The sequence below is a fragment of the Stegostoma tigrinum genome, chromosome 6 (genome assembly GCF_030684315.1).
Source record: "Stegostoma tigrinum isolate sSteTig4 chromosome 6, sSteTig4.hap1, whole genome shotgun sequence".
In the NCBI taxonomy this organism is placed as follows: Eukaryota; Metazoa; Chordata; class Chondrichthyes; order Orectolobiformes; family Stegostomatidae; genus Stegostoma; species Stegostoma tigrinum.
This window is the reverse complement of record NC_081359.1, coordinates 106,562,505-106,588,775: the sequence shown is the minus strand read 5'-3', so window position 1 is coordinate 106,588,775 and position 26,271 is coordinate 106,562,505. Positions and strand designations below refer to the sequence as shown.

General features: G+C 42.4%; 1 protein-coding gene across 2 annotated transcripts in view; it reads left to right on the top strand.

Moving 5' to 3' along the window:
• Positions 1-26,271, top strand: part of acer3 (alkaline ceramidase 3) — a 188,718-nt gene that overhangs the window by 68,482 nt on the left and 93,965 nt on the right. For both annotated transcript variants that reach the window (XM_048532130.2, XM_048532129.2), the window contains exons 5-6: positions 5,946-6,027; positions 7,664-7,699. In XM_048532130.2, coding sequence (XP_048388087.1) covers positions 5,946-6,027; positions 7,664-7,699 — 118 coding nt within the window. The remainder of the gene's footprint in view (positions 1-5,945; positions 6,028-7,663; positions 7,700-26,271) is intronic.

Below are 26,271 nucleotides of genomic sequence, written 5' to 3'. Positions count from 1 at the left end.
GGAGACTGCTTCTTCTGTTTTTGCTCGCTCTCGCTCTGTCTAGTTTCTGCCCAGTAATTGAATTGTTAAATGTTCCGAGGGAAGAATCCCAGTCTATAAGAAATAAATAAATATTTCTAAAAGTCTGCTGAAACTGTTTGCATTAACCGGCGACTTCACAGATCAAGCAAGATATACAACTCCACTTACATGTGAGCAATCCATTGTCCACTGATTTCAGATGACTGATATTTTGTGTAAATTAATTGTGATTAGCCAGCATATCTAAAACTTGCACGCCTCTTTTAGTGCATCACTCTGATGCTACACAGGCTGTAGAGTTTTCAGCAACTCTTTATGAAATGAAATTATTCCCTACATCATCTTTTAAATGTACCCTTCAAAATCCATTACTTGGACCAAGCTCAGCATTCCTAATATCTCTCTCAGCTCCAGATTAAAAAATATTTTTCTATATTGTCAGTGGAGGTTCTTTTAATTTACTGTTCGTAACCCAGTGTTTTAAACTTGTGTCAGATTACAGAGGAGCAATAACTACTTGCAAGAGGGTCAGCTTTAAATTTGAAAATACAGGGGGTTCTGCTATAAGGCAATAGTTGCATTCCAGTGCAATATCATGTTCTAGAAAATCACGCTACAGAAGTATGGGGGTCTATTGGAAAAGTGAGGTTGGGGCAGACAACCAAAAGCAATCACTCAAAATCGCTCAAAAATTACTCAAAAGGCCTAACACAAAGGACAGCACAGTTTGAATAAATGTTTGATTCATATCTAATAATGAAATGAAGGTAAATTTTACACCTCACCTTGAAAAAATGTCACGATGACGATGACGATGGCAGTGGAGGGTTTGAGGCTGCTCTGTTGTTAATGCAGGGGCTGAGGGTTGTCATACTCGCCATCACCCTCAGGTACAATTGTGATTGCAGGGTTAGTGTGAAAAATAGTTAATCCTGAAGTGGATGGCTGTGGTTCGTTGTCCGCTGTTTCTTAGGGGTAGGCTTAAAAATGTTTTTGCTGCTTCGCCCTTTTCCTTCTTTCATGAAGAAGCAGTTCATAGGGTGCTAAATGAGATCTATTCCACAAACTGCTACCCTGCTGCATTCTGCATTGTAATTGTTATCCTTCAAGAGCTGTAACTGCTTCTCAATTTCCCTCCGGATGGAGGACAAAATGGAAGTGGAAAGTTCTGGTGGTGCTGCATCCTGGACTTCACCTTCATCCCCAGTTTCCACTTCCTCTGATAAGTTGTTGTAGATCAGCTTTGCAAGATCAGCACAATGTTCTTTGATTTTTGGTAGCTTCTCTGACTGATCAAAAGTTGTAAAATCTTAAAGAATCTGGGAGAAGCTTCCGCCAAACTACTCACAAGCAGTCCTTACTGACATCACCTCAGGCTTCCATGATCATGTCAATTGCATTCATGATGTTAAAGCTCTTCCAGAGTTGGCGAACACTGTCCATATCCCCCTCAGTGGCTGCAATCAGCCTCTTAAATGTGCGCCTTAAATAATAAGCTTTAAAAGCTGCTATTGCCCCCGCTCCAGGGGTGGAAGGAGAGAGGTTGTGTTTGGGGGTAGAAATAACAGTTTGATATTTTCAGAAAGCTCATCAATGGTGGGTGGAGTGCTTGACACATTATCCAGAATGAGGAGAATATTGAAATTTAATTTTTTTTCTGCAATACTTTCTAAAAACATATTCCAAAACAACAACAGTAAGGTTCTCCCTCTCTACCTATCTTGTTTTCTCTCCATCTTCGGTCCGCCTCCCCCTCTCTCCCTATTTATTCCAGTTCCCTCTCCCCATCCCCCTCTCTGAAGGGTCTAGGCCTGAAACGTTAGCTTTTGTGCTCCTGAGATGCTACTTGGCTTGCTGTGTTCATCCAGCTCCATACTTTGTTATCGCAGTAAGGTTACTGATGGCATCGCGTTTTAGAAATATCATTCCCCTGTACGGCAGACGTGTTTTGGCAATTCGCGTTGCTGAAACATGCGTTATAACCCCTGTACAATTTTGACTCGCCTACACAAGCATACAGGGGAAGTGCAATAGATAGAGAATTTACTTTGTTGCCCCATTAAGTGTCTCCTTTTACAAAGTAAATTCTCTATCTATTGCACTTCCCCTGTATGCTTGTGTAGGCGAGTCAAAATTGTACAGGGGTTATAACGCATGTTTCAGCAACGCGAATTGCCAAAACACGTCTGCCGTACAGGGGAATGATATTTCTAAAACGCGATTCCATCAGTAACCTTACTGTGATAACAAAGTATGGAGCTGGATGAACACAGCAAGCCAAGTAGCATCTCAGGAGCACAAAAGCTAACGTTTCGGGCCTAGACCCTTCATCTCTCTGATGATGGGTCTAGGCCCGAAACGTCAGCTTTTGTGCTGTTGAGATGCTGCCTGGCCTGCTGTGTTCATCCAGCTTCACACTTTGTAAAAGGAGACATTTAATGGGGCAACAAAGTGTGAAGCTGGATGAACACAGCAGGCCAGGCAGCATCTCAACAGCACAAAAGCTGACGTTTCGGGCCTAGACCCATCATCAGAGAGATGAAGGGTCTAGGCCCGAAACGTCAGCTTTTGTGCTGTTGAGATGCTGCTTGGCCTGCTGTGTTCATCCAGCTCCACACTTTGTTATCTTGGTTTTGGGATGCAGTGGGGGAAGGGGAGATTTTGAAGCTTGTGAAGTCCACATTGATACCATTGGGCTGCAGGGTTCCCAAGCAGAATATGAGTTGCTATTCCTGCAGCCTTCGCGTGGCATCATTGTGGCACTGCAGGAGGCCCATAATGGACATGTCGTTTGAGGAATGGCAGGGGGAGTTAAAATGGTTCGCAACTGGAAAGTGCAGTTGTTTATTGCGAACTGAGCAGAGGTATTCTGCAAAGTGGTCCCCAAGCCTTCGCTTGGTTTCCCCAATGTAGAGGAAGCCACACCAGGTAAAATGGATACAGTATACCACATGGGCAGATGTGCAGGTGAACATCTGCTTAATATGGAAGGTTATCTTGGAGCCTGGGATGGGGGTGAGGGAGGAGGTGTGGGGGCAAGTGTAGCACTTCCTGCGGTTGCAGGGGACTGAGGTTGCAACTCATATTCCGCTTGGGAACCCTGCAGCCCAATGGTATCAATGTGGACTTCACCAGCTTCAAAATCTTCCCTTCCCCCCACTGCATCCCAAAACTAGCCCAGTTCTTCCCCTCCCCCCACTGCATCACAAAACCAGCCCAGCTTGTCTCCGCTTCCCTAACCTGTTCTTCCTCTCGCCCATCCCTTCCTCCCACCTCAAGCCGCACCTCCATTTCCTACCTACTACCTCATCCCGCCTCCTTGACCTGTCCGTCTTCCCCGGACTGACCTATCCCCTCCCTACCTCCCCACCTATACTCTCCTCTCCACCTATCTTCTTTTCTCTCCATCTTCGGTCGACCTCCCCCTCTCTCCCTATCTATTCCAGAACCCTCTCCCCAACCCCCCCCCTGATGAAGGGTCTAGGCCCAAAACGTCAGCTTTTGTGGTCCTGAGATGCTGTTTGGCCTGCTGTGTTCATCCAGCTTCACACTTTGTTATTTTGGATTCTCCAGCATCTGCAGTTCCCATTATTACTTAATGGGGTGCCTGGAGTTATAGCCGTCACAGACAAGAATTAATTTCAACTCCCCCTCCCATTCCTCAGACGACATGTCCATCCTGGGCCTCGTGCAATGCCACAATGATGCCACCCGTAGGTTGCAGGAACAGCAACTCATGTTCTGCTTGGGAACCCTGCAGCCCAATGGTACCAATGTGGATTTCACCAGCTTCAGAATCTCCCCTCCCCCACAGCATCCCAAAACCAGCCCAGCTTGTCCCCGCCTGCCTAACCTGTTCTTCCTCTCATCTATCCTCTCCTCCCACCTCAAGCTGCACCTCCATTTCCTACCTACTTACCTCATCCCACCCTCTTGACCTGTCCGTCCTCCCCGGACTGACCTATTTCCTCCCTACCTTCCCACCCATACTCTCCTCACCACCTATCTTCTCCTCTATCCATCTTCAGTCCGTCTCCCATCTCTCCCTATTTATTTCAGAATCCTCTCCCCATCCCCTTTTCTAATGAAGGGTCTAGACCCAAAACGCCAGCTTTTGTGCTCCTAAGATGCTGCTTGGCCTGCTGTGTTCATCCAGCCCCACAGTTTGTTATCTTGGATTCTCCAGCATCTGCAGTTCCCATTATCATTGATACTTTAAATCCAGATTCATTATATTTCAATAATTCAACCAAAGATGTAGGAGTATTTTTGGAGGCAGCCTTCCAGTCTGGCCCATAATGCAGATGTGGGTTAATGAATGCCCCATCGGTTTACAGACGGTCAATAAAGTAAACACAAGTAGCAGGTAGTCCCCGGGCCTCTGTTTTTTAGAAGAGCTCAGAGTAACTACAAGTCCTGAAAAAATTGGAGAGCACTTATATCTGAGATCAAAACTGAATCTAATCCAACATCATAAATTCTTCAGCCATTTGGCTTCATGTATTTCAAACATTAAGATGAAGAATTCCACCCCCCACCACTAAGGGAAATGAATTTCTGTATCGTCGCAGAGATCTGCATTGCTGCGTCATTAAAAATATTCAGGACTGGTATGGACAGATTTTTAATCAGTAAGGGAATTGAAGGTTGTGCGGATAAGGCAGGAAAGTGGAGTTAAGGATCATCAAATCATCCATGATCTCATTGAATGACGGAGCAGACATGATGGACTGAATGGCCTAATTCTGCTCCAACATTTATGATCTTATAATGAAATTGGGTGTTTAGTTATTTTCTAACCAACCTGTTCAGAAATTTTATTGTACACCCCTGAAGCAGATGGGACTTGAACCTGAGCACCTTGGCCCAGAGACTGAGGACACTACTACTGTGCTACAAGAACACTCAAAAATCGTCTGAATCTTAGAGAGCTTCTCGCCATGGAAATCTTTAATGAGAGGCTTAACTTCCAGATTACATATCAAAAAGAAAAATGTTTGTCTCGCTGCTGATGAATGGCTCATTTAAACATCATCAAACAATTCTAAGTTGTTGCTGCTTTTCTCAGTAATTAATAAAACTTTGCAAATTCTTGCATGCTGTTCTCCTTTTAAGGTAAAAGTCCTCACCATTTCAGTTTGGAAGCGTTTCTGGTGTTTTGCTGTTTATGCAATGACATTTGCTGTAACATCTGAAAATGATAAAATGTCAGGAGTGTTTTCGTTTAAGTTCAGTAATTTGCAGCCAAGTCATAATGAGACCCAATGCAAACCACAGAGAGTCAGTAGGAATCTTTGTTTAGCATCACAGTAGATGACAACCTGACTCAATGAAGTTGCATTTTCAACAGTGGTCTTGGAGCACTTTAGCTACCCCAGTTTACTTAGACGGTAGAGCATCAGGTGTTCAGACAAAGAAAGCCAAGTACTTAGTTGGCCAACTTCTTTAAGAACTATGCATACACCATATTCTCTTGTGCAACAGCCATGGGTTGAAAGAGAAAATGATCAAGCTCCGTTCCCCTTCCTGATAGCTTTAGGTAAGGGAAGGATCCGGCTCGACAGACATTACCCACTACTGTAGCTTCACAAAGCCTTTATTTAAGCACATTCAATAAGACTTGGATGCTTGGGTCAGATATCAAGCAGCTGCTCCATGATGGCTTTGAACATGTTAGTTGCATCTCATTGGCCAGATAATTGAAGTGAGAAGCAGTGAAGGCCAAAAGACGTCATGTCAGATGTGAAGCAATTTTTGGTCCTCAATGTGTACACAGAAGTTGGCAAATTTAAATTGATCCTGAACAGCAAATCTTTGAAAATTTAGAATTCATGATTTCCCAAATATGTGTACAGCTCTTTTATCAAGAATGGGCTTGTGTCCTTTTAGGTCTCATGAGTCTAATATTCTGTTATTTTGTTCAGGTACGAATGCTTCAAACACAAGAATACACGCAACTACCTTCTAGCTTTTATACTGGTACTATTCAGTGGGCTAGTGACCATAGTAAGTTTATATTCCTACTTTTTAAAAAAATTACTATCTCTGCAGGATATTCACGTTTATATTGCATGATATCTGTTTAAAAATAAAGATGAGTTTTTGTTTGGGACCATTGTCTTTGAATCACTGATGACATTGCATCAATGAAATAATTTTACCCAATCTTTAATTCCACTATCTTACTATTTTATATTGAGAGACTGAATCATGCTAGATAACATTATGAACAAATGTTTTAGCATTGAGAGAAGTCAGCAGCTGCACTATGTTTGTGTTTTTAGAAGTTGATGGAAGGGTGCTTTGAGTTTGGTAATTGAATGAAAGAAAGATAAAGAACTTGCATTTCTTTAGTGCCTTTCACAACCTTAGGACATCCCAAAGTGCATTGCAGCCAATAAGGATTTTAAGTGTATTCATCATAATGTAGAAGATGTGGCAGGCATTTGCATAGTGCAAGCTCCTACAAATTGTAGTCGTTTAAGTGACTAGCTAATCTGTTTTATTGGTATTAGATAACTATTAACCTGGACATTGCGAGAACTCCCCTGATGCCGTAAGTAGTGCTGGAGGATCTCTTTCATTTGCCTGAGAAGGCTGATGGGACTTGGTTTAATACCCCATCTAAAAGTTGGCACCTCCAAAAGTGTAGCATTGAGAAGTGTCAACCTATGTTTTAGATTAGATTAGATTACCCGCAGTGTGGAAACAGGCCCTTCGGCCCAAGAAGTCCACGCCGCCCTTTGGAGCATCCCACCCAGACCCATCCCCCTATACCCCACACACCCCTGGACACTACGGGCAATTTAGCATGGCCGATCCACCTAGCCCGCACATCTTTGGACTGTGGGAGGAAACCGGAGCACCCGGAGGAAACCCACGCATATACGGGGAGAACGTGTAAACTCCACACAGACAGTTACCCGAGGCAGGAATCGAACCCAGGTCCCTGGTGCTGTGAGGCTGCCATGCTAACCACTGAGCCACCGTGAAGTCTCGAGTAGGCCTTTTCATTAACAGGTTTCTGACTCCCAAGCCATAAGTGCTACCCATGGAGCTGCACTTGACCTTTTAAGGATTCTTCTTGGAGTATGGCTCTTTGCTGAGAATATTCCTTCCAAATGCATTGCAGATGTCACATTTACTGCTACTTGAGAATATGAAGGTAGCAGCAATCCAGGCAATTTCCTACTGTTTGTATCTTCTATCCAGAATGGTGATTGGAACCTTGATGACATGGGTGGGGATTGCACCTGTATTCCCCGTTTTGCAGGGACTTCAATGTGTTGTCCTAATGCCGTGCTTAGCAATTTGATTCACCTTTTGCAGCCGGTACAATATTCATGAAAATCGAAAGTAAAGTAGCAAAGTGATAAGAAATTTAAACAACCTTGCAGTTCTTCAAGTGAATTGTGTTCTGACAAGGCAAATAGGTTTGCACTTGTATATATTGGAGCTACTGGAATTCTGTATGGGCTCTGGAGAAAGTCTTGTGTTAATAACTACTCCAGTTGACTCGGCGTTGATCCTTGAGTGTTCCCTGACTGAAGAGCAATTGGGAATATTTAGCGATCCATTGGTTATTATCAAAGGCTTTCTCGTTTGTTCTGTGTTCCAGTTATGTTGTTCTTGTTTTGAACAGGTGTATCTCCAGTGGAAGGAGCCAGTGTTTCACCAGGTTAGTAATACTAAAAATTACCTTTTTGGAAGCAATCCTCTCAATTGGAATGTGAAGAATGGTACAGTGATTACTTTTAATTTGATAGTTTTTTAAATTCATAGTGAGCAATAAGATGGTCCTTTCTCTTAATGTCTAAACACAGCAAAAATAATAGTTCTTTTGGCCCATCTTATTTGTAAATACTCATGCTGTTGGCGTAACATTTTAGCATGGATAGAAGATAGTTGGCTAACGGGAAATGGGTATGTATGAGGACTGAGAAGCCTTCCTCTCTGGCAAGCTGAAACAAGTCGTGTGCCACAGCGATCATAACTGGGATTTCAACTGTTTGCAATTAACACAAATGCCTCAGGTGAATGGATATAAAGTATAGTTCACAAATTTGCCTATAACATAAACTGAGGTAGAAAAATAATTTGCACAGAGGACATAAGGACATAAGGAAATTCTGGCTTGGTTAATAGAGTACAGGGAAATGTGAAATTGCATGTTTTGGCAGGAAGAATAAAAATAAAGCGTATTACCTAAAAGGCCAGAGTTTACATATCTCTGAATGCAGAGGGATCTGTCAGAGGTGTGTAAATCAGTACATACATCACAAAAGTTATTATACAGGTAAAGGAAATAATGAGGAAATCTAATAGAATGTTACAAATTATTGAGAGGAGAATTAAATGCAAAAGTAGGAAGGCTTTGCTTCCCTTGTATACGGCAGCAGTGAAACCACATCTCACTGGTGTTGGTTTCCGTATGTGAGAGATACAAATCCATTAGAAGCAGTTCAGCAATGATTTACCAGTCTAATACCTGGAATGGGTAGGTTGTGTTGTGAGGAAAGGCTAGGCAGGATCTTGTATTTGCTGGAATTTAGAGTAGCAAGTGCCTTGATTGAAACATTCAAAGTTCCGAGAGGTCTTGACAGGGGTGGATATGGAGACCTTGCTTCCTCTTGTGAAAGAATCTAGAACTAGGTATTACTGTTTAAAAATGAGGGGGTCAGCCATTTAAAAAAGAGTTGAGGCAAACAGTTTTTCTCGAGTGGGTTGTAAATCGTTGGAACTCTTCCACAAAATGTATTGAAATCAAAGTGCTTGAATATTTCTGAGGCAGAGATGGATAGATTCTTGTTGAGCAAGAGAATGAAAAGTTAATGAGTAGGGAGGAATGTGGATTTGAGGTTACAGTCAGGTCAATTATAATCTTAATAATGGCTTGAGACCACCATGGTTACCTCTTGCTCCTTGTATGTATGTGATTTAGCCTGCTACCTAGATACAGGATAATAAAGTGTGAAGCTGGATGAACACAGCAGGCCAAGCAGCATCTCAGGAGCACAAAAGCTGACGTTTTGGGCCTAGACCCTTCATCAGAGAGGGGGATGGGGAGAGGGTTCTGGAATAAATAGGGAGAGAGGGGGAGGCGGACCAAAGATGGAGAGAAAAGAAGATAGGTGGAGAGGAGAGTATAGGTGGGGAGGTAGGGAGGGGATAGGTCAGTCCAGGGAAGACGGACAGGTCAAGGAGGTGGGATGAGGTTAGTAGGTAGGAAATGGATGTACGGCTTGAGGTGGGAGGAAGGGATGGGTGAGTACCTAGATACAGGTTGGTTTACAAAAAAATTTGTGATTCTTGAGTAGATTTGTAGCTCAGGTTGTGGATATTATGTTGGGTTCGCTCACCGAGCTGGCTTGTTAGCTCACAGATGTTTCCTTACCCGGCTGGGTAACATCATCGGTGCAGCCTCCGATGAAGTGCTGTTGTATTTTCCCACCTGGTATTTAAACTCTGAGGTCCATTGGAATTAGTTACCTCATTTCCATTTTTTCTTCAGTGGTGTATACATGGGGTCTAATTCTATGTGTTTATTGATGGCCTTCTTGGTGGAGAACCAAGCCTCGAGAAATTCCCGTGCTTGTCTCTGTTTGGCCTGTCCTAGGATACTGATGTTGTCCCAATCGAGCAAGTGGTTCTCCTTATCCATGTAAATGGAGATGCGTGAGCACTGGTCATGTCTTTTTGTTGCTAGTTGATGTTCATATATTCTTGCCTGTTTCCTTCCTGTCTGTCCAAAGTAATGTGTCCATTACAGTGCTCACTGACCAGTACTTGTTTCCTAAACATATTGTGAGTTATCCTGTAATGATTTGCATTTCTTTTGTATGAAGTGTGTAGGCAACTTGGACCTGGCAAAAATCAGCACCTTCAGGATTGGATGCAAAATAATTTCGTTTGGGAAGCCCATGTTATTAAATCACTTAGGAATAATTTGCTGTGTCGCCTGAATCTCAATGCAGCATTAAGTAGTGAGGCCAGTTACATGAGAAAATTTCTGCAGATTACTTAAGATAACTTGAGTTCTGTCACGTCCATGTGGCTGTTTTTTTTAATGGGAGTGTAATTTTAAATACATAGTTTTGTGAAGCTGAATGCCACGTTGATTGACGATTAGGCAATTAACTTTGCTTCTTGTGATAGTAACATCCTTATTTTGCCTGCCACAAAACTACAGACTGGGTGTGGTACAAAATTCACTTTACTGTTGCTGCGGACAAATACATGAGCATGGGAACTAATTAATTATTCTAAGTGATATGCAACACTTTTCTTCAACTGACTGAAAGGAAATGCAAGTCTGGGTGGAGTACCAGTTATGTAGTTTGCACTTGGAAAGATTAGACTAAATCATTGCAAAATATGAAATCGTTAGAGGACATGACACGGTAGCTGCTGAAAGGCTGTTTCCCTCATGGACAGTTTAGAGCAGTAGATCATTGATTTAGAATAAGGGAACAACTGTTTAGAATGGAGATGAGACATTTCTTTACTCGGTGTTAAGAATTTTTGTATTTCTCTTTCCCTGTGACCTGTGAGTGTTTATTTGTTGAGTATATTCAAGATTGGGATTAGTTGGACAAGTGGACTTGAATCTGTGCCATGATCTTATTACATGGAGGAGCAGTCCTCTGCTCTTATTTCTATTGTTTTTGGAAACCTTTCTACTCCTTGTGTAGTCTGGTTTCTTTGCAGAAAGAATCTGTAAAATAACACCAAATTAGTACCAAACGCAGTTGGTTGTCCACTTTCACCTTGGGCACCTGGATTCCAATCCAGTATTTACTGGCAAGTTGAAAGCTGTCACTGTCTGCTAACTGTATGTGAAATGGATGACAACAGCCAGTGATGGGCACAAGCCTACAATACCATTCCTCATTTGGACAAATAGGGTGTTGTAATGACCAAGATTGGAGGAGTATGCTGTCACTCGAGTTGCACTTCTCCACAGGTTGTAATATAAAATAAAAGTTTATTTTTCCTGTCACCAAAATGACCAATCAAATGTCTTAACTATATCAGGTTTTAACAACTCAATTCATCGATCAGGTTCCTTCAGGAATCTAGTCATTGATCTGTCATCAAAATAAAACTTGCTTAATAAAGATGCAATAATTATTCAACATATTCTGTTAGTAACACAAAAGTATACGTGCTCATCCAAGCGCTCAATCAGAGATCCCCGAAACACAATGCATATAAATGCTCTCATTCTTCAGGAAGAGGAAAAGAATAAATTCTGTTGAGATTGGCTTTCATTTTTTAATAAAAACACTTTGCTGAGTGATTTATTCTAGAAGGCAAAAGGATGTAGATTATTCTGGAATCTGTTGCTCTGATGGTCTGACATGTGTGATCAGTTCATGCATAATTAGAAAGACAGTTTCGTAAGAAATGCAATCTTGAGAAATTCTTTCAGTCACTGTTTCAAAAGAAAAAATATGTTGCACCCTGACCTCAGCAAGAAATTAAAGTCTGTTCTTGGTAAATGGACCACCAGCTGGACTTGTTCTTGGACTTCTCAGCAACTGAACCAGATATTAACTTTCATCTATTAAGATAGTAACATATTCCTGGTAGTTTGCTTTTCTTATTGTATAAACCAGCCCACCTTCACACTGTCAGTTGTTGCATTACTTTCTAATGTCACCTATGTAATATTTATCAATGTACTTCTCTGCTGCGAATTTTATTTTCTGTTGCATCGTTAGAAAGCCTACAGTGTGGAATCAGACTATACAGCCCACCGAGTCCATACTGATCCCCCCCCCCCCACCAACCAAAAAGCATCCACCTCGACCTATCTTCCTACCTATCCCTGTAACCCTGCATTTCCTCTGGCTAATTCAACTGGCTTGCGCATCCCTGGATGCTGTGGAGCAATTTAGCATGGCCAGTACACTCAACCAGCACATCTTTGGACTGTGGTAAGAAACCTGAGCACCCAGAGGAAACCCATGCAGACACAGGGAGAATGTGCAAACTTCACACAGTCGGTCACCTGAAGCTGGAATCAAACCTTGGGCCCCTGGCACTTTGAGGTAGCAGTGCTAACCACTGAGCTGTTATGCTGTCCACAGGACTGTCATCAGCTGAAATGCAAAATGTTCAAAAATTAATTTCAGTATAATTGCTACTCAGTAAAAAATGACACTTCATACTGAAATAGTGAAGCCACAGGAGTTTACCAAGAATGCCACTTATCCTCATATCCTTTCGGAAGGTCTTTATTCATCTGATTGATATCTGATTTCAGACCCATAGTAATGTGGTTGACTGTTAACTCTCCACCAAAATGGCTGAGCAAAACATTTCAACTCAAGGGCAATTGGGGATTTACAGAAAATGTGGGCCTTGAACAAGAATGACCAACAATGAACTCATGGGGGAAAAGAAAGTTAATCATTATCCTTGCCATTGCTCTCCATTTTCTCTTTCCAGGATGATTCACCACAACTGGTGACTATTCAGTCCATTTTGCCTATGCTGTCTCTTTAGCAGAGTCTTTTTTTTTTGTTTCACTTCACCACTCAGACCCTATAGCTGTTTTCTGTCTCTCAGTAATAAGCTGTCACTGCTGTTAACAGTTATTTTGTTCCTCTGTGCTCCAAGTATTCTTTCTCAAAGTTTCTCACCTCACCCTATCCTCCCTTCACTGTGTGCAATTTTCAGACTTTTAAGCCAATACGTTATTACAAAATGAACAAATGAAAAAGTTCAGCACAGGAACAGGCCCTTCGGTCTTCCAAGCCTGTGCTGACCGTCATGCCCTAATTAATCTAAAACCAAACCCGCATTTTTCGATCCATATCCCTCTATTATTACCCTATCCATGTACCCATCTAGGTGCCTCTTAAATGTCTTCAATGTGCCCGCTTCCACCACCTCTTCTGGTAGTGCATTCCAGGCTGCTACCAATCTCTGCATGAAAAGCTTCCCTCTCACATCTCTCTTAAACTTTCCTCCTCTCACCTTGAACCTATGCCTCCTTGTAACTGAAACTTCAACCCTGGGGAAAAGCCTCTGACTATCCACCCTAACTTTGCCTGTCATAATTTTGTAGACTTCTATCAGGTCTTCTCTTAGCTGCCGTCTTTCCAGTGAAATCAGTCCTAGTCTTTATAACCTTTCCTCATAGTCAATGCCTTGGAGACCAGGCACCATCCTTGTGAACCTTCTTTGTACTCTCTCCAAAGCTTCTACATCCTTCTGGTAGTGTGGTGACCAGAACTGTACACAATACTCCAAATGCAGCCTTATAAGGATTTTATATAGCTGCAACATGTTTTGCCAACTGTTGTACTTCACGCCCTGGGCGATGAAGGAACGCATGCCACGTGCCTTAATCACATTTGCTACCTGTGGTACCACTTTCAGGGAATTGTGAACCTACATGCCCAGATCCATCTGAATGTTAGTGTTCCTAAGGGTTCTGCCATTTGCAATATAATTCACACCAAAATTTGATACTCCAAAATGTATGACCTCGCACTTGTCTAGATTAAACTCCAACTTCCACTTCTGTCCCCAAGTTGCCAATCTATCTATATTCTGTTGTTTACTTTCACAATCATTGGCACTATCAGCAATTCCACCAATCTTCATGTCATCAGCAAACTTGCTTATCAGACCACCCACATTTTCCTCCAGGTCATTTTATATGTACTACAAACAACAAAGGACCTAAGACTGGCCACTGTGGAACGCCATCAGTTACTGGTCTCCATTCTGAAAAACATCTTCCCACCGCTATCCTCTGACTTCTAGGACCAAGCCAGTTTTCTATCCATCTAGCCAGGCCACCCTGAAACCTTGTCATTGTGGTTTTTGTACCAATCTGCTGTCTGGGACTTTATCAAATGCCTTACTAAAGTCCATATAAACTACATCCGCAGTCCCACCTTCATCAATTATCCTCGTTACGTGGACAAAAAATTCAGTCAGGTTGGTGAGACGTGACCTTCCCCAGACAAAACCATGCAGCCTGTCACTAACTAGTCTATTTTCCTCCAACTGTGCATACATCTTGTCCATCATTATCTTCTCCAAGAGCTTCCCTGCCACAGATGTCAAGCTCACCGGCTATGGTTTCATGGATTATTCCTTCATCTTTTCTTAAGCAAGGGAACAACATTCCCCTCTTTAATTTGTCTGTCTCCTCTCCACCTATCTTCTCCTCTATCCATCTTCGATCCGCCTTCCCCTCTCTCCGTTTATTTCAGAACCCTCTTTCCCCCTCCCCCATTTCTGATGAAGGGTCTAGGCCCGAAACATCAGCTTTTGTGCTCCTAAGATGCTGCTTGGCCTGCTGTGTTCATCCAGCTCTAAACTTTGTGATCTCGGATTCTCCAGCATCTGCAGTTCCCCTTATCTCTGATCGACATTCGCTAATTTCCAGTCCTCTGGAACTTCACCTGTGGCCAATGAGGATGTGAAAATATCTGCTAATGCCCCAGCTATTTCCTCCCTTGTCTCTCTGAGTAACCTGGGTGGTAGATCCTATCTGATCTTGAGGACTTGTCTATCGTAATGCAAATTAGGAATCCCAAAACCACCTCTTTCAATATGTTGACATTCTGTAAAATATTCACACTCATCCCTGACCTCAACATTAGTCACGTCCTTCTCTTGGTGAAAACCAATACAAAGTCCTCATTCAGGATCCCACCAACTTCCTGTGGCTCTGCAACACCCTTCAGATTCTCTCCGTTTGCTATGGACATTTCATGACCCCTTTTTTTGCTTTACTAATTTTGCATTTAAGTTCCTTCCTAATTTCCTTGTACTCCTCCAGGGCTTCGTTAGTTTGTAGGAGCCTAGACTTGTCGTATGCATCCCTTTTTCTTTGGACTAACCTCACAATTTCCCTTGTCATTCGTGGTTCCTGAATCCTGCTATTCCTATCCTTCAGTTTAGCAGGTACATGCATTAGTCAATCGGTCGCGCTTTAGTCATTTGGTCTTTAAAAGCCTCACACATGTTAGAGATAGATTTGCCCTTAAATAACTGCTTCCAATCCACATTCTCCAGCTCCTGTCTAATTTGAGTGTAATTGGCTCTTGCCCAATTAAGCACCTTTCACCCGAGGGCCACTTGTGTCCATTTCCATGACTACTTGAAATCTTATGAAGTTATGGTCACTAAGCCCAAAATACTGTCCTACTGAAGGGTCTAGGCCCGAAACGTCAGCTTTTGTGCTCCTAAGATGCTGCTTGGCTTGTTGTGTTCATCCAGCTCCACACTTTGTTATCTCGGATTCTCCAGCATCTGTAGTTCCCAATATCTCTGAAACATCAATCAGCTGTCCTGGCTCATTCTCTAGGACCAAGTGTAATATGGCCTCCTCTCTGGTTGGATTGTCAACATACTGCCTCAAGAAGCCCTCCTGGACACAAATAACAAATTGCTCTCCATCTGAGCTCCTGGCTCTAAGGGATTCCCAGTCAGTAAGAGGAAAGTTGAAGTCACCCACCACAACTACTTTGCTCTTTTCACACTTTTCCAGTATCTGACTACATATCTGCTCCGCTATCTCTCATGGGCTGTAGGGGGTTCTTTAGAAAACTCTTAACATTGTGATTTCACCCTTCTTGTTCCTGAGCTCCACCCATAATGCCTCAATGCAAGATTGCGCCAATGTGTTCCCCCTCAACACAGCTCTGATGTGATCCCTAATCAGCAGTGCAACTTGCCCACCCCTTTTGTTTCCCCTCCAAAACGGTAATATCCAGGAATGTTAAGCCGCCAGTCCTGTCCCTCCTTGAACCATATCTCTGTAATGGCAGTAACATCATCATTTCGTGCAGTAATCCCTGCTGTTAGTTCATCTGACTTCCCTAACTGAATTACCTTGTCTTCTCTCTCACTGCTTTCAACCTTGATAATGTTGTATGCAACAAACTTTATTGAGGCTCCTTACTTTGCAGGGATGTAACTAAAGCATTGATTGAGGTTAAGTGCCCAGTATACCAGTGAGCATTTGCTAAATTTCCATGGAGACAGTGCTCAATATATAGAGGCATGACTTATCTTTTGGAGTTTGGCAATTTATAGAAACTTGGAATCCCTACCTTGTGGAAGCAGGTTTTACAATAGACTAATTGAGCAGATTGATGCTATATAAAAAAAAACTTGCCAAACTATTGCTAAGGGAACAAAATTTCCTTTTTCTAATTAATTGTGAGATGTGGGCATCATTGGTTGGCCAGCAATTTTCTTAGCCCATCTCCTAGTTGCCCTTGAGAAGATGGTGATGAGTTGCCTTCTCGAACCACTGCAGTCCGCCTGCTGTGGGTTGACCCACAGTGCTATTAGGGAGGGAATTCCAGGATTCTGACCCAGCGACAGTGAAGGAACAGCGATATATTTCAAGTTAGGATGGTGAGTGGCTTCGAGGGCAACTTGGAGGTGGTGGTGTTCCCAAAAGTCCGCTGTCCTTGTCCTTCTACATGGAAGTGGTCCTGAGTTTGGAAGGTGTTGACTAAGGATCTTTGGTGAATTCCTGCAGTGCCTCTGTTGTGACTGAGTGTAGGTGGTGGAGGGAGTGGATGCTTGTGGATGTGGTGCCAACCAAGAGGGCTACTTTATCCTGGATCGTGCCAAGCTTCTTGATTGGATGAGTGCAGCCCCAACAACAGATAAGTGTGAAGTATACTGTCACGTTGCTGACTTGTCCCTTGTAGATGGTGGGCAGGCTTTAAGGAGTCAGGAGGTGAGTTACTTGCCATACTATTCCTAGCTTCTGACCTGTTGTAGCCACCGTGTTTATGTGGCGAATCCAGTTGAGTTTCTGGTCAATGATAACCCCAAGGATGTTGACAGTGGGGAATTCGGTGATGATAACACTATTGAATGCCAAGGGGTGGTGCTTAGATTGCCTCTTGTTGGTGATGGTCATAGCCCACTATTTGTATGGCATGCATGTCACTTGACACTTGTCACCCCAAGCCTGAATATTGTCCAGATCTTGTTGCATTTGAATATGGACTGCTTCAGTATTTGAGGAGTCGCAAATGGTGTTGAGTGTTGTGCGATCATCAGCAAACGTCCCGTCCCCACTTCTGACCTTTTGATGGAGGGAAGGTCATTGATGAAAGCAGCTGAAGATGGTTGGACTGAGGACACTACACTGAAGAACTCCTGCAGAGATGTCTTGGAGCTGAGATGATTGACCTCCAACAACCATGACTGTCTTCCTATGTGTTAGGTATGACTCAATCCATGGGAAATTTTGCCCCATGATAGCCATTGATTCCAGCTTTGCTAGAGCTTCTTGATGTCTCACTCAGTTAAATGCAGCCTTGATATCAAGGGCTATCACTCTTACCTCACCTCAGGAATTCAGCTCTTTTGTCCATGTTTGTAATGAGGTCAGGAACCAAGTAGCCCTGTCGGAACCAAACAGGACGTAACTGAGTAAGTTATTGTTGAGCTAGTACTGCTTGATAACACTGTTGATGACATCTTCCGTCACTTTGATGATTGAGACGGTAATTGGCCAGGTTAGATTTGTCCTACTTTCTGTGTACATGACATACTTGGGCAATTTTCCACATTGTCGGGTATATACCAGTGTTGTAGCTGTACTGGAACGGTTTGGCTAGGAGTACAGTAGGTTCTGAAGTAGAAGCCTTCAGCGCTATTGCCAGAATATTGTCAGTGCCCGTAGCCTTTACACTATCCTATGTCTCCAACCATTTCTTGATATCACATGGAGTGAATCAAATTGGTTGAAGACTGATATCTTCCTGCGAATGCTTCAGCCTTGTCTTTTGCACTGATGTGCTGGGCTCCTTCATCATTGAGGATGGGGATATTTGTGGAGCCGCCGCCTCCAGTGAGTTGTTCAATCGTCCACCACCATTCACGACTAGATGTGGCAGGACTGCAGAGCTTAGATCTGATCCATCGATTGTGGGATTGCTTAGCTCTATCTATCACTTGCTGCTTTTGCTGTTTTGGCTTCACCAAGTTGTTACCTCATCTTCAGGTATGCCTGATGCTCCTGGCATGCCCTCCTGCACTCTCCACTGAACCAAGGTTGAGGCCCTGGCTTGATGGTAATGGTTGGGTGAGGGATATGCCAGGCCATGAGGTGGCAGATTGTGCTCGTGTACAATTCTTCTGCTGTTGATGGCCCACAGCGCCTCACGGATGCCCAGTCTCGAGTTGCTAGATCTGTGTGAAGTCTGTCCCATTTAGCATGGTGATAGTACCACACAACACATTGAGAATAACTTCCATCGTGAAGGTGGGACTTCGTCTTCACAAAGACTGTGCGCTGGTCACTCTTACCGATACCGTCATTGCAACTGCAGCTGGCAGATTGGTGAGGATGAATTAGCGTATGTGGTTCCCTCACCACCTGCTGCAGATCCACTCTAGCAGCTATGTCCTTTAGGACCCAACCAGCTCGATCAGTAGTTCTACTGCCAAGCCACACTTGGTGGTGGTATTGAAATCCTCCATTTTGTGTACATTTTGTGCCCTTGCCATCCTCAGTGCTTCCTTCAAGTGTTGCTCAGCATTGAGAAGTACTGATTGATCAGATGAGGGGGGACGGAATGTAATAATCAGCAGGGGGTTTCCTAGCCCATGTTTAACCTGAAGCCATGAGACTAAATGGGGTCTGGAATCAATGTTGACGACTCCCAGAGCAACACCCTCCCGACTGTATGCCACTGTGCCACCACCTTTGCTGGGTCTGTCTTCCTGGTGGGACAGGGCATATCTAAGAATGGTGATAGTGGTGTCTGGGACATAGTCATGCTCACAGAATCATACCTTGCAGACAATGTCAGGCATTTGCTTTAGTAATCTGTGAGACAGCTCTCCCAATTTTGGCACTGACCCCAAATGTTAGTGAGGAGGACTCTGCAGGGTTAACAGGACTGTTTCTCCATTGTCTTTTATGGTGCCTACGTCGCTGCCAGGTAATCTGTCCAGTTTTATTTCTTTTGAGGCTTTGTAGCAATTTTTACAACTGAGTGGCTTGCTATGCCATTTCAGAGTGCAGTTGAGAGCTAGTCACATTGTTGATTTGAAAGGCAATGAAGTTCTGTTCAACTTGCATTAAACTTTGGTTAGAAGAAACCTAGAGTACTGTATACCGCTCTACCTGCCTTTTTTTAACAAAAGGAAATAGACACACCGGAGATAATGCAAAAATGAATTCAGTACCGCAAGATTATACATGTAGAGAAAGGATACCTATGATCAAATAAATTATGAGCATTTGACACTGATGGGCCTGTTCTGCTATTCAATAAGATCTTGGTTGATCTGATTACATTCCTGGTCAATAAGGTGAGTCTGGTCTTTTGAAAGAAAAGAAAATTTTGAAGGGTTTTGATAAGAGTAGACACAGCATGTGGTAAACTAGAGGCATCAATATAAGATAGTCACAAATAAATATGATACACGATAAAGTCAAAAACTCTTGAGGCATGAGAAGGTAGACTTGCTGTGAAAGGAATGGTTCAGCTGAATGGCATTGATGCATTAAAGGGAAGATAAGTAAACTCACATGGGGAAAATAGAATAGGAGGTTATGCTGGGGTTAAACAAGGAAGGATAGGGGAAACTTGGTGGAAAAATAAAGGCTTGCCTGGACGACTTAGACAAAGTGGCTGTTTTCTGCGCGGCCCAATCTTTCTAATCCTGTCTTTGTGTCATGACTGCTAAACTCCTATTGTACTAATGTCCCAGTCTTAAGCTTTTCCAATAACAGAGATAACAAGGTGTAGAACTGGATGAACACAGCAGGCCAGTCAGCATCAGAGGAGCGGGAAAGCCAACATTTCGGGTCAGGACCCTTCTTCAGAAAAGCAACGGGTTTTATTTTCCACAGGGTAAACCAGCAGTAGCTCACCGAGGTTGTAAATATCCTAGCCTTTTGAGGATTTGTGAACATTACGTTGGTTGTCCAAATGCCTGATTAACCAACAGAAAATGTTGGTTATTCTGCTAAATAAAGATTCAAATTCAAACTGAAGCTGCATTTGTTTGCAGATGTTCCTGATAATGTTGGTTTTGTGGTTACACTCTCGCATCTGACATGGAGCCAAACGTAAAGGGTACAAGTACAACTCCAAAGATAAGCATTGAATCTAAGCGGGCTGTTGTGGTACAAGGGTGGTGTCCATGTGGGCCAGGAAGGAGACTGTGCGTCAGACTCCATCTCCTCCAGATGTGTGTAATAATATCTCTGAATTGAAATTTTTTTTGAATCTAAGCTGATACTTTAGTAAGATACTGTGGGTTTTCTGCCAAACCATCTTTGAGATAATACAAAGTCTATTCTGTCAGGTTTCATGAAAGATAGTTCATCATGTGGGCGAAGCAACGCCTTTGATAGGTTTGTGGTGAACTGCCGCTTTGAACCGAATCTGATCATGCGGTTGAGATACTTGTTGAATGAGGTTGTAGACTTGCTCACTGTCCTGGTGTGTTTGATTACAGATGTTTTGTCACCCTGCTAGGTAACATCGTCAATCGCCTCCAGTGAAGTATTGGTGTTCTGTACCACTTGTTATTTATATGCCTTGGTTTTCTGGGGTGGTTAGCATCACTTACCGTTTTGTTTTTCAGTGGTTTGTATATCAGGTCCAGTTCAATGTCTTAGTTGATGGCGTTCCGGTTGAAATACTAGGCCTCCAGGAATTTCCTGGCATGTCTCTGTTTGGCTTGTGCTATTATGGATACGTTGTCCTGGTCAAAATTGTGGCCTCCTTTGTCTGTGTGTATTGAAATCAGCGAGAATTGGTTGTGTCTCTTAGTGGCCAGTTGGTGTTGGTGTGTCCTTGTTGTCAGTTTTCTTCCAGTTTGGCCTATGTAATGTTTCTCGCAACTCTTGAATGGTATTTTGTGTATTACTTTAGTTTTATTGGTTGTCAGTATGGGATCCTTTACGTTGGTCAGTAACTGTCACAGGGTGGTTGTTGGTTTGTGGGCTACCTTGATACCTAGGGGTCTGAGTATTCTTGCGGTCATCTCTGATATGTCTCTGATGTACAAAAGGGTGACTGGTTGGTCTGTCAGAGAAGCAATAGTGGATTGTGCTTTTTGGGTATCTATTCCTTTTTTTAAAAAAAAACTCCATATAAGCGCTCCTGTTCTGTTTTGCGCATTTCCAGATTGCTGCAGTGTTGTGGCTCATTTGAATAATGTCCTAATGCAGCTCTGTTTATGGTATTCCAACCAGAGCTCCCATTAACAAACACGTTGCACTGGATCTGATATACAAATGACTGAAAAATAGAACTGGAAGTGATGCTAACCACCCCAGCAAACCAAGATATATTAAAAACAAGTGGGACAGTACACCAGCATTTCACCAGAGGCACCTTAACAATGTTACCTAGCAGGGTAATGAAATGTCTGCAACCAAACACACTGGCTTGGTGAGCGAGTTTACGCTCATCCAAAACCTTAGCTACAAATCTTCTCAAAAGCTTTATACTTGTAGAATGTTAGGTAGAGCGTTTCAGGATAAACCTTCATGTTGGCCAAGTCTTGTGGCATGCAGACATGGAATACTTCAGTGTTGTGAATTTGCGAGTAGAACTGAACACTTGAAATCACAACTCAACATCTCTGGAGGCAGTGAAAGTTCAAATGATGGATGGGGTGAAGCTGTGAGACTATGTGGGAACAAATTCTCTCACTCAACTATGTATATTGCACCCCATCTCCTATGAGACAGGAAATGTTGAGGGATAGTGATTGAGTGATTTTAAAGCATTTCCTTTTGGTTGAATGCCTTGCTATATTCCATAAGGCTTTTGGAGCAGCACAAATCCATCTTTCCATAATGCAGAGAAGAAAATTCTGTAGATACTGCAATGACGCATGTAGTCAAGGAGATGATGGCCTAGTGATATTATCGCTGGACTGTTAATCCAGAGACCCAGATAATGTTCTGGGGACCCGGGTGCAAATCTCGCCACGGCAGATGGTGGAATTTGAATTCAGCAAATATCTGGAATTAAGAATCTAATGACTGTGACTCCATTGTCAATTGTTGGAAAAACCCAACTGGTTCAACTATTGTCCTTCAGGGAAGGAAACTGCCATCCTTACCTGGTCTGGTCCACGTGTGCCTCCAGACCCACAGTAATATGGTTGACTCTTAACTGCCCTCTGGACAGTTAGGGATGGGCAATAAATGCTGCATATCTGGTGACACCCTCATCCCATGAATGAATAAAGAATCTGCAGAGAAATATAAAGTTATAGTTTCAGGTATATGATCATTTAATCAGAACCAATGTTCCCAACCATTTGCATATCATGACAAAGAGTGGCATTTTGTCTAAAAAATACTGCCTTGGTTTTGATTTCTGTTGTGGAATACATGGGAAAATGAGGGTTAATAAAGTTATCTTCTCAGATAACCAGTAACGTCCTAGTTTAACTTGATGTATTGGTGCGACAGTTGTTTGATAGATGTGCCGAATGGGTGCTTCAGGGAGGAATCCAGCTCCTGAAGCTTGAAACAAAATCTGCTCTTCGAGTTGTTCGAACATGCATTTTCTAAAAGCTTTTCAGTTCAAGAACAGTTGTTTAAACTCCGCTCGACTCTGGAAATTGTTTCCAAAGAACTTATCAGCCTGGACTTTGCAAGCCAAATCTTCTATCTGCAACATTCAAATAAACATACCATCTTTCAAATCTTCTGTCTGAATCTTGTACAGAATATTGACTGCTCAAACGATTCCATAATAGATGTGATAATGTACTAGAATTTAGATAAACTTAAAAACTGTTAAACTGCTGATTTTACTTTGTTGTGAATGCACTTTTGTAACTGTAACAAGTTATCTTTCTGCTTATTATTTGAATGGCTATTTATTTGGTAGCTAACATTTATTGGAGTATAACTTCGCCATCTTTCAAAGTCCAAAAGAATCCTATTTAAGTACAGGATTGCAGCACTGACTTCAGTTTTCCCTTTCCCCAATGTTCTTTCAAAATTTGTCATAAGAATGTAGGGACTGAGAAACCACCTGTGGGAACTATCAGAAGAATACATGGAAAAACATCTGGAATAAAAGAACTCTGTGAAATTTGTATATCTTGCATTGCTGTTCTGATTTTATGGATTATCCTGTAGTGTGGTGGCTTTACTATGTGCTCTCTGCAAATCTCAGAAGACGGGATATGATGGATAGGGTATCCTTTGTAGTCCAGTACTTCCTGGGAGCAGAGAAACGATGCCATGTTCTTTTGTAGCCTTCAGCAAATTATAGATGATGATCAGTACGTCCCCAAGATATCCACACCTCCACTTCTTGCCTTCAAACAACCGCCAAACCTTAAACAGACCACTGTTTGCAGCAAACTCCCCAGGCTTAAGGAAACATCGACCACAGCACTATAACAACCCTGCCATGGCAGCCTGTGCAAGACATGTCAGATCTTTGACATGGACACTGCTGTCTCACGTGGGAGCACCACCCACCATGTGCATGGCAGATATTCATGTCACTTGCCCAGCATTGTCTGTCTCATAACGCTGCAGGCAAGGATGCCCCGAGGCATGGTATATTGATGAAACAATGCAGATACTGCGACAAACGACGAATAGACACCATTCAACAATCACCAACAGGAATGCCCCCTCGCAGTGGGTGAACACTTCAGCGGTCAAGGACATTCAGCCTTGGATCTTCAAGTAAATGTCCTCCAAGGCGGATTTTGGAATACACAACCATGCAGAATCCCTGAGCAGAGACTGATAGCCAAACGTACCCTCTCATAAACGCGCACACATTCTCTATCTCCACATATGCTGTCTCTCGCTCTCACAGTCTCTTCCTCCCCCTCTTCCTTCCCCCGCCATGCACACACCAACTTGTGAATCTACGAGTTGAATTTGTATTTGCAGATACGTTCTATGTTAAAAAAAAACACAACCAGTAGACAGTTATTCAATGTGGCATTTTATAAATTACTACACCAGAACTCAAACAGATTCGAAACAAGGCCTCGCACCTAACATACATTGTCTGACCTAAAATGTCACCTCTTTATGTTGGTAAAACCTTTTAGTTCTCTCAGGGCAGTGATTCGAAAGAAATTCAGGAATTTATATAAACGTATTAATCAATTCAAATCTTCTAACTGATTAAAGATGTAACAGCATCTTAGGTTTGTTTTAATACAACCTTATCAGTTGTGTGACCCTTTGATCTTTTACTATTAAATTCTGTGTTCTCTGTGCTTCTTTCTCACTTCACATGACAAAGAGGCTGCACTCCGAAAGCTTGAGCTTTCAAATAAACCTTTTGGACTTTACTTGGTGTCATGTGATTTCTGATGTTGTCAACTCCAGTCCAACACCGGCACCTCTACATCATACAAACCTCCAGGCCTACAAAATTCAAAACAACAAGCGAGAAATAAGCTTGGATTTTTAAGGCTCAGTTACAGAGGGCTTGCAGCTGTAGCTGAGCAGTGCCCATTCTATTGGAAAAGTGCATCTTGTAGGAGTTAATTCTAGTTAACTATAAATAGGAAGGCTTTGATTTCTGCATTATAAAAGGTTCTTTACAATGTTCAATAAATTCATTTAGCTTGTTTTACACCTTGATGATAATATTTACCTGTTGATGCCGGAAGCATTGTTTGTAGTTTATCAAGCTCGGAGACACAAAGAATTTAAGCGTGAAAGTGCATAAGCAAATCTTGTATATGAAGAAACTGCTTTTGGCAGAGGTAGGGGAAAAATAACTAAGGATGCATAACAAAAGGCTGGGGAACTGCTGCTACTTGAAGACACAAAACTATAAAACTATGATCTCAAGTAAAAACCTCACGTCTCAAGGACGCCAAAGAAACAATATTCTTTATTTTTCTTTTCATACTAGCTCCTTATCAATTTTGTATATGTGTATAAAGACCATGTGATATCACAGATGCCCAATATTTAGTGTTACATTTTATTATTTTGCTTGGAATGAGCTGATAATAAACTTGCTCTTTCTTTAGTTCTAGAAACCCTTTTAATTGGCTCCTTGCATCTACAATAAAAATCAGTTAACTACATTTTAACTGGAAACAGTCAAAGCCTTGTACATAAAACAAATTAAGCCTTTGTTGCGAGATAGTGAGGTGAGGAGCTGGATGAACACAGCAGGCCAAGCAGTATCTTAGGAGCAGGAAAGCTGATGTTTCGGGCCTACACACTTCATCTGTTGCGGCCAGCTGGAGGGGTTGAAAAGAGTAGGGCTGATTCACCTCTCCTCATCATTTGTAATATTCTTGCTCCTGGCAATTAAGGTGACAGAGGCACTGTTGAAGTAGTGTTGGGTTAACTGCTATGTTACATTCTTGTTTGCATCAAGTGGCAGTAGCAGTCCCTTGATGAAAGGAAAAGAGATGGCAAGATGGTCAATAAAATAAATTCCTTTATTCTTGATGGTTATTGCAATATTACCTGTTCTGAGTGAACCATCGTAGATAATCAACAGGAGAACTTCTCATTTTCAATTATGTAACCCCTGAGAGTAGTGTTGCAGGTCTCTGACAACCTCTTTCTTTGGAGTGATGTGAGAGACTTGAATTTTAACACCTATTGCCCTCTGTTTGCTCAGGCTCCTTGAATTCAAATCTTGTTAAATGGTTTATGCATGTCTAAGGCTCATGTCATTTCTTTGGTACTCACTTCTTCCATATGTGATTGGATAAAGGGTAGGATTAAGTCTGCAGCTACCTAGTTGTGAAACAAAAACTGAGAAGATCTGCAGTCATGTTATCGGTGAGTAGGCATTGTTCAATGACAAAGTTAATGCCACTTTCCAGCACTTTGATAGTGTGGTAATTTGTTAAGTTAAATTGATGCGGGACACCTTGTCATTTATACAAATGAGTTGGATCCAAATATAGAAGGAATGGTGAGTAAGTTTGCAGATGACACCAAACATGATGGTGTACGGACAGTGAAGAAGGTTATCTAAAATTACACAGGGATCTTGATCAGATGGGCTGATGAGTGGCGTATCAAATGTAATTTAGATAAATGTGAGGTGTGGCATTTTGGTAAGTCAAATCAGGGCAGGAGTTTTGGCATTTAATGAAAAGGTCCTCAGAAGTGTTGCCAAACAAGGAGACCTTGGAGTGCGGGTTCATAGTTTCATGAAGGTGGGCAGGTAGTCAGAGTAGTGAAGAAGGCGTTTGGTATACTTACCTTTATTGGTCAGTGCATTGAGTGTGGAAATTGAGAGGTTATGTTGCAGC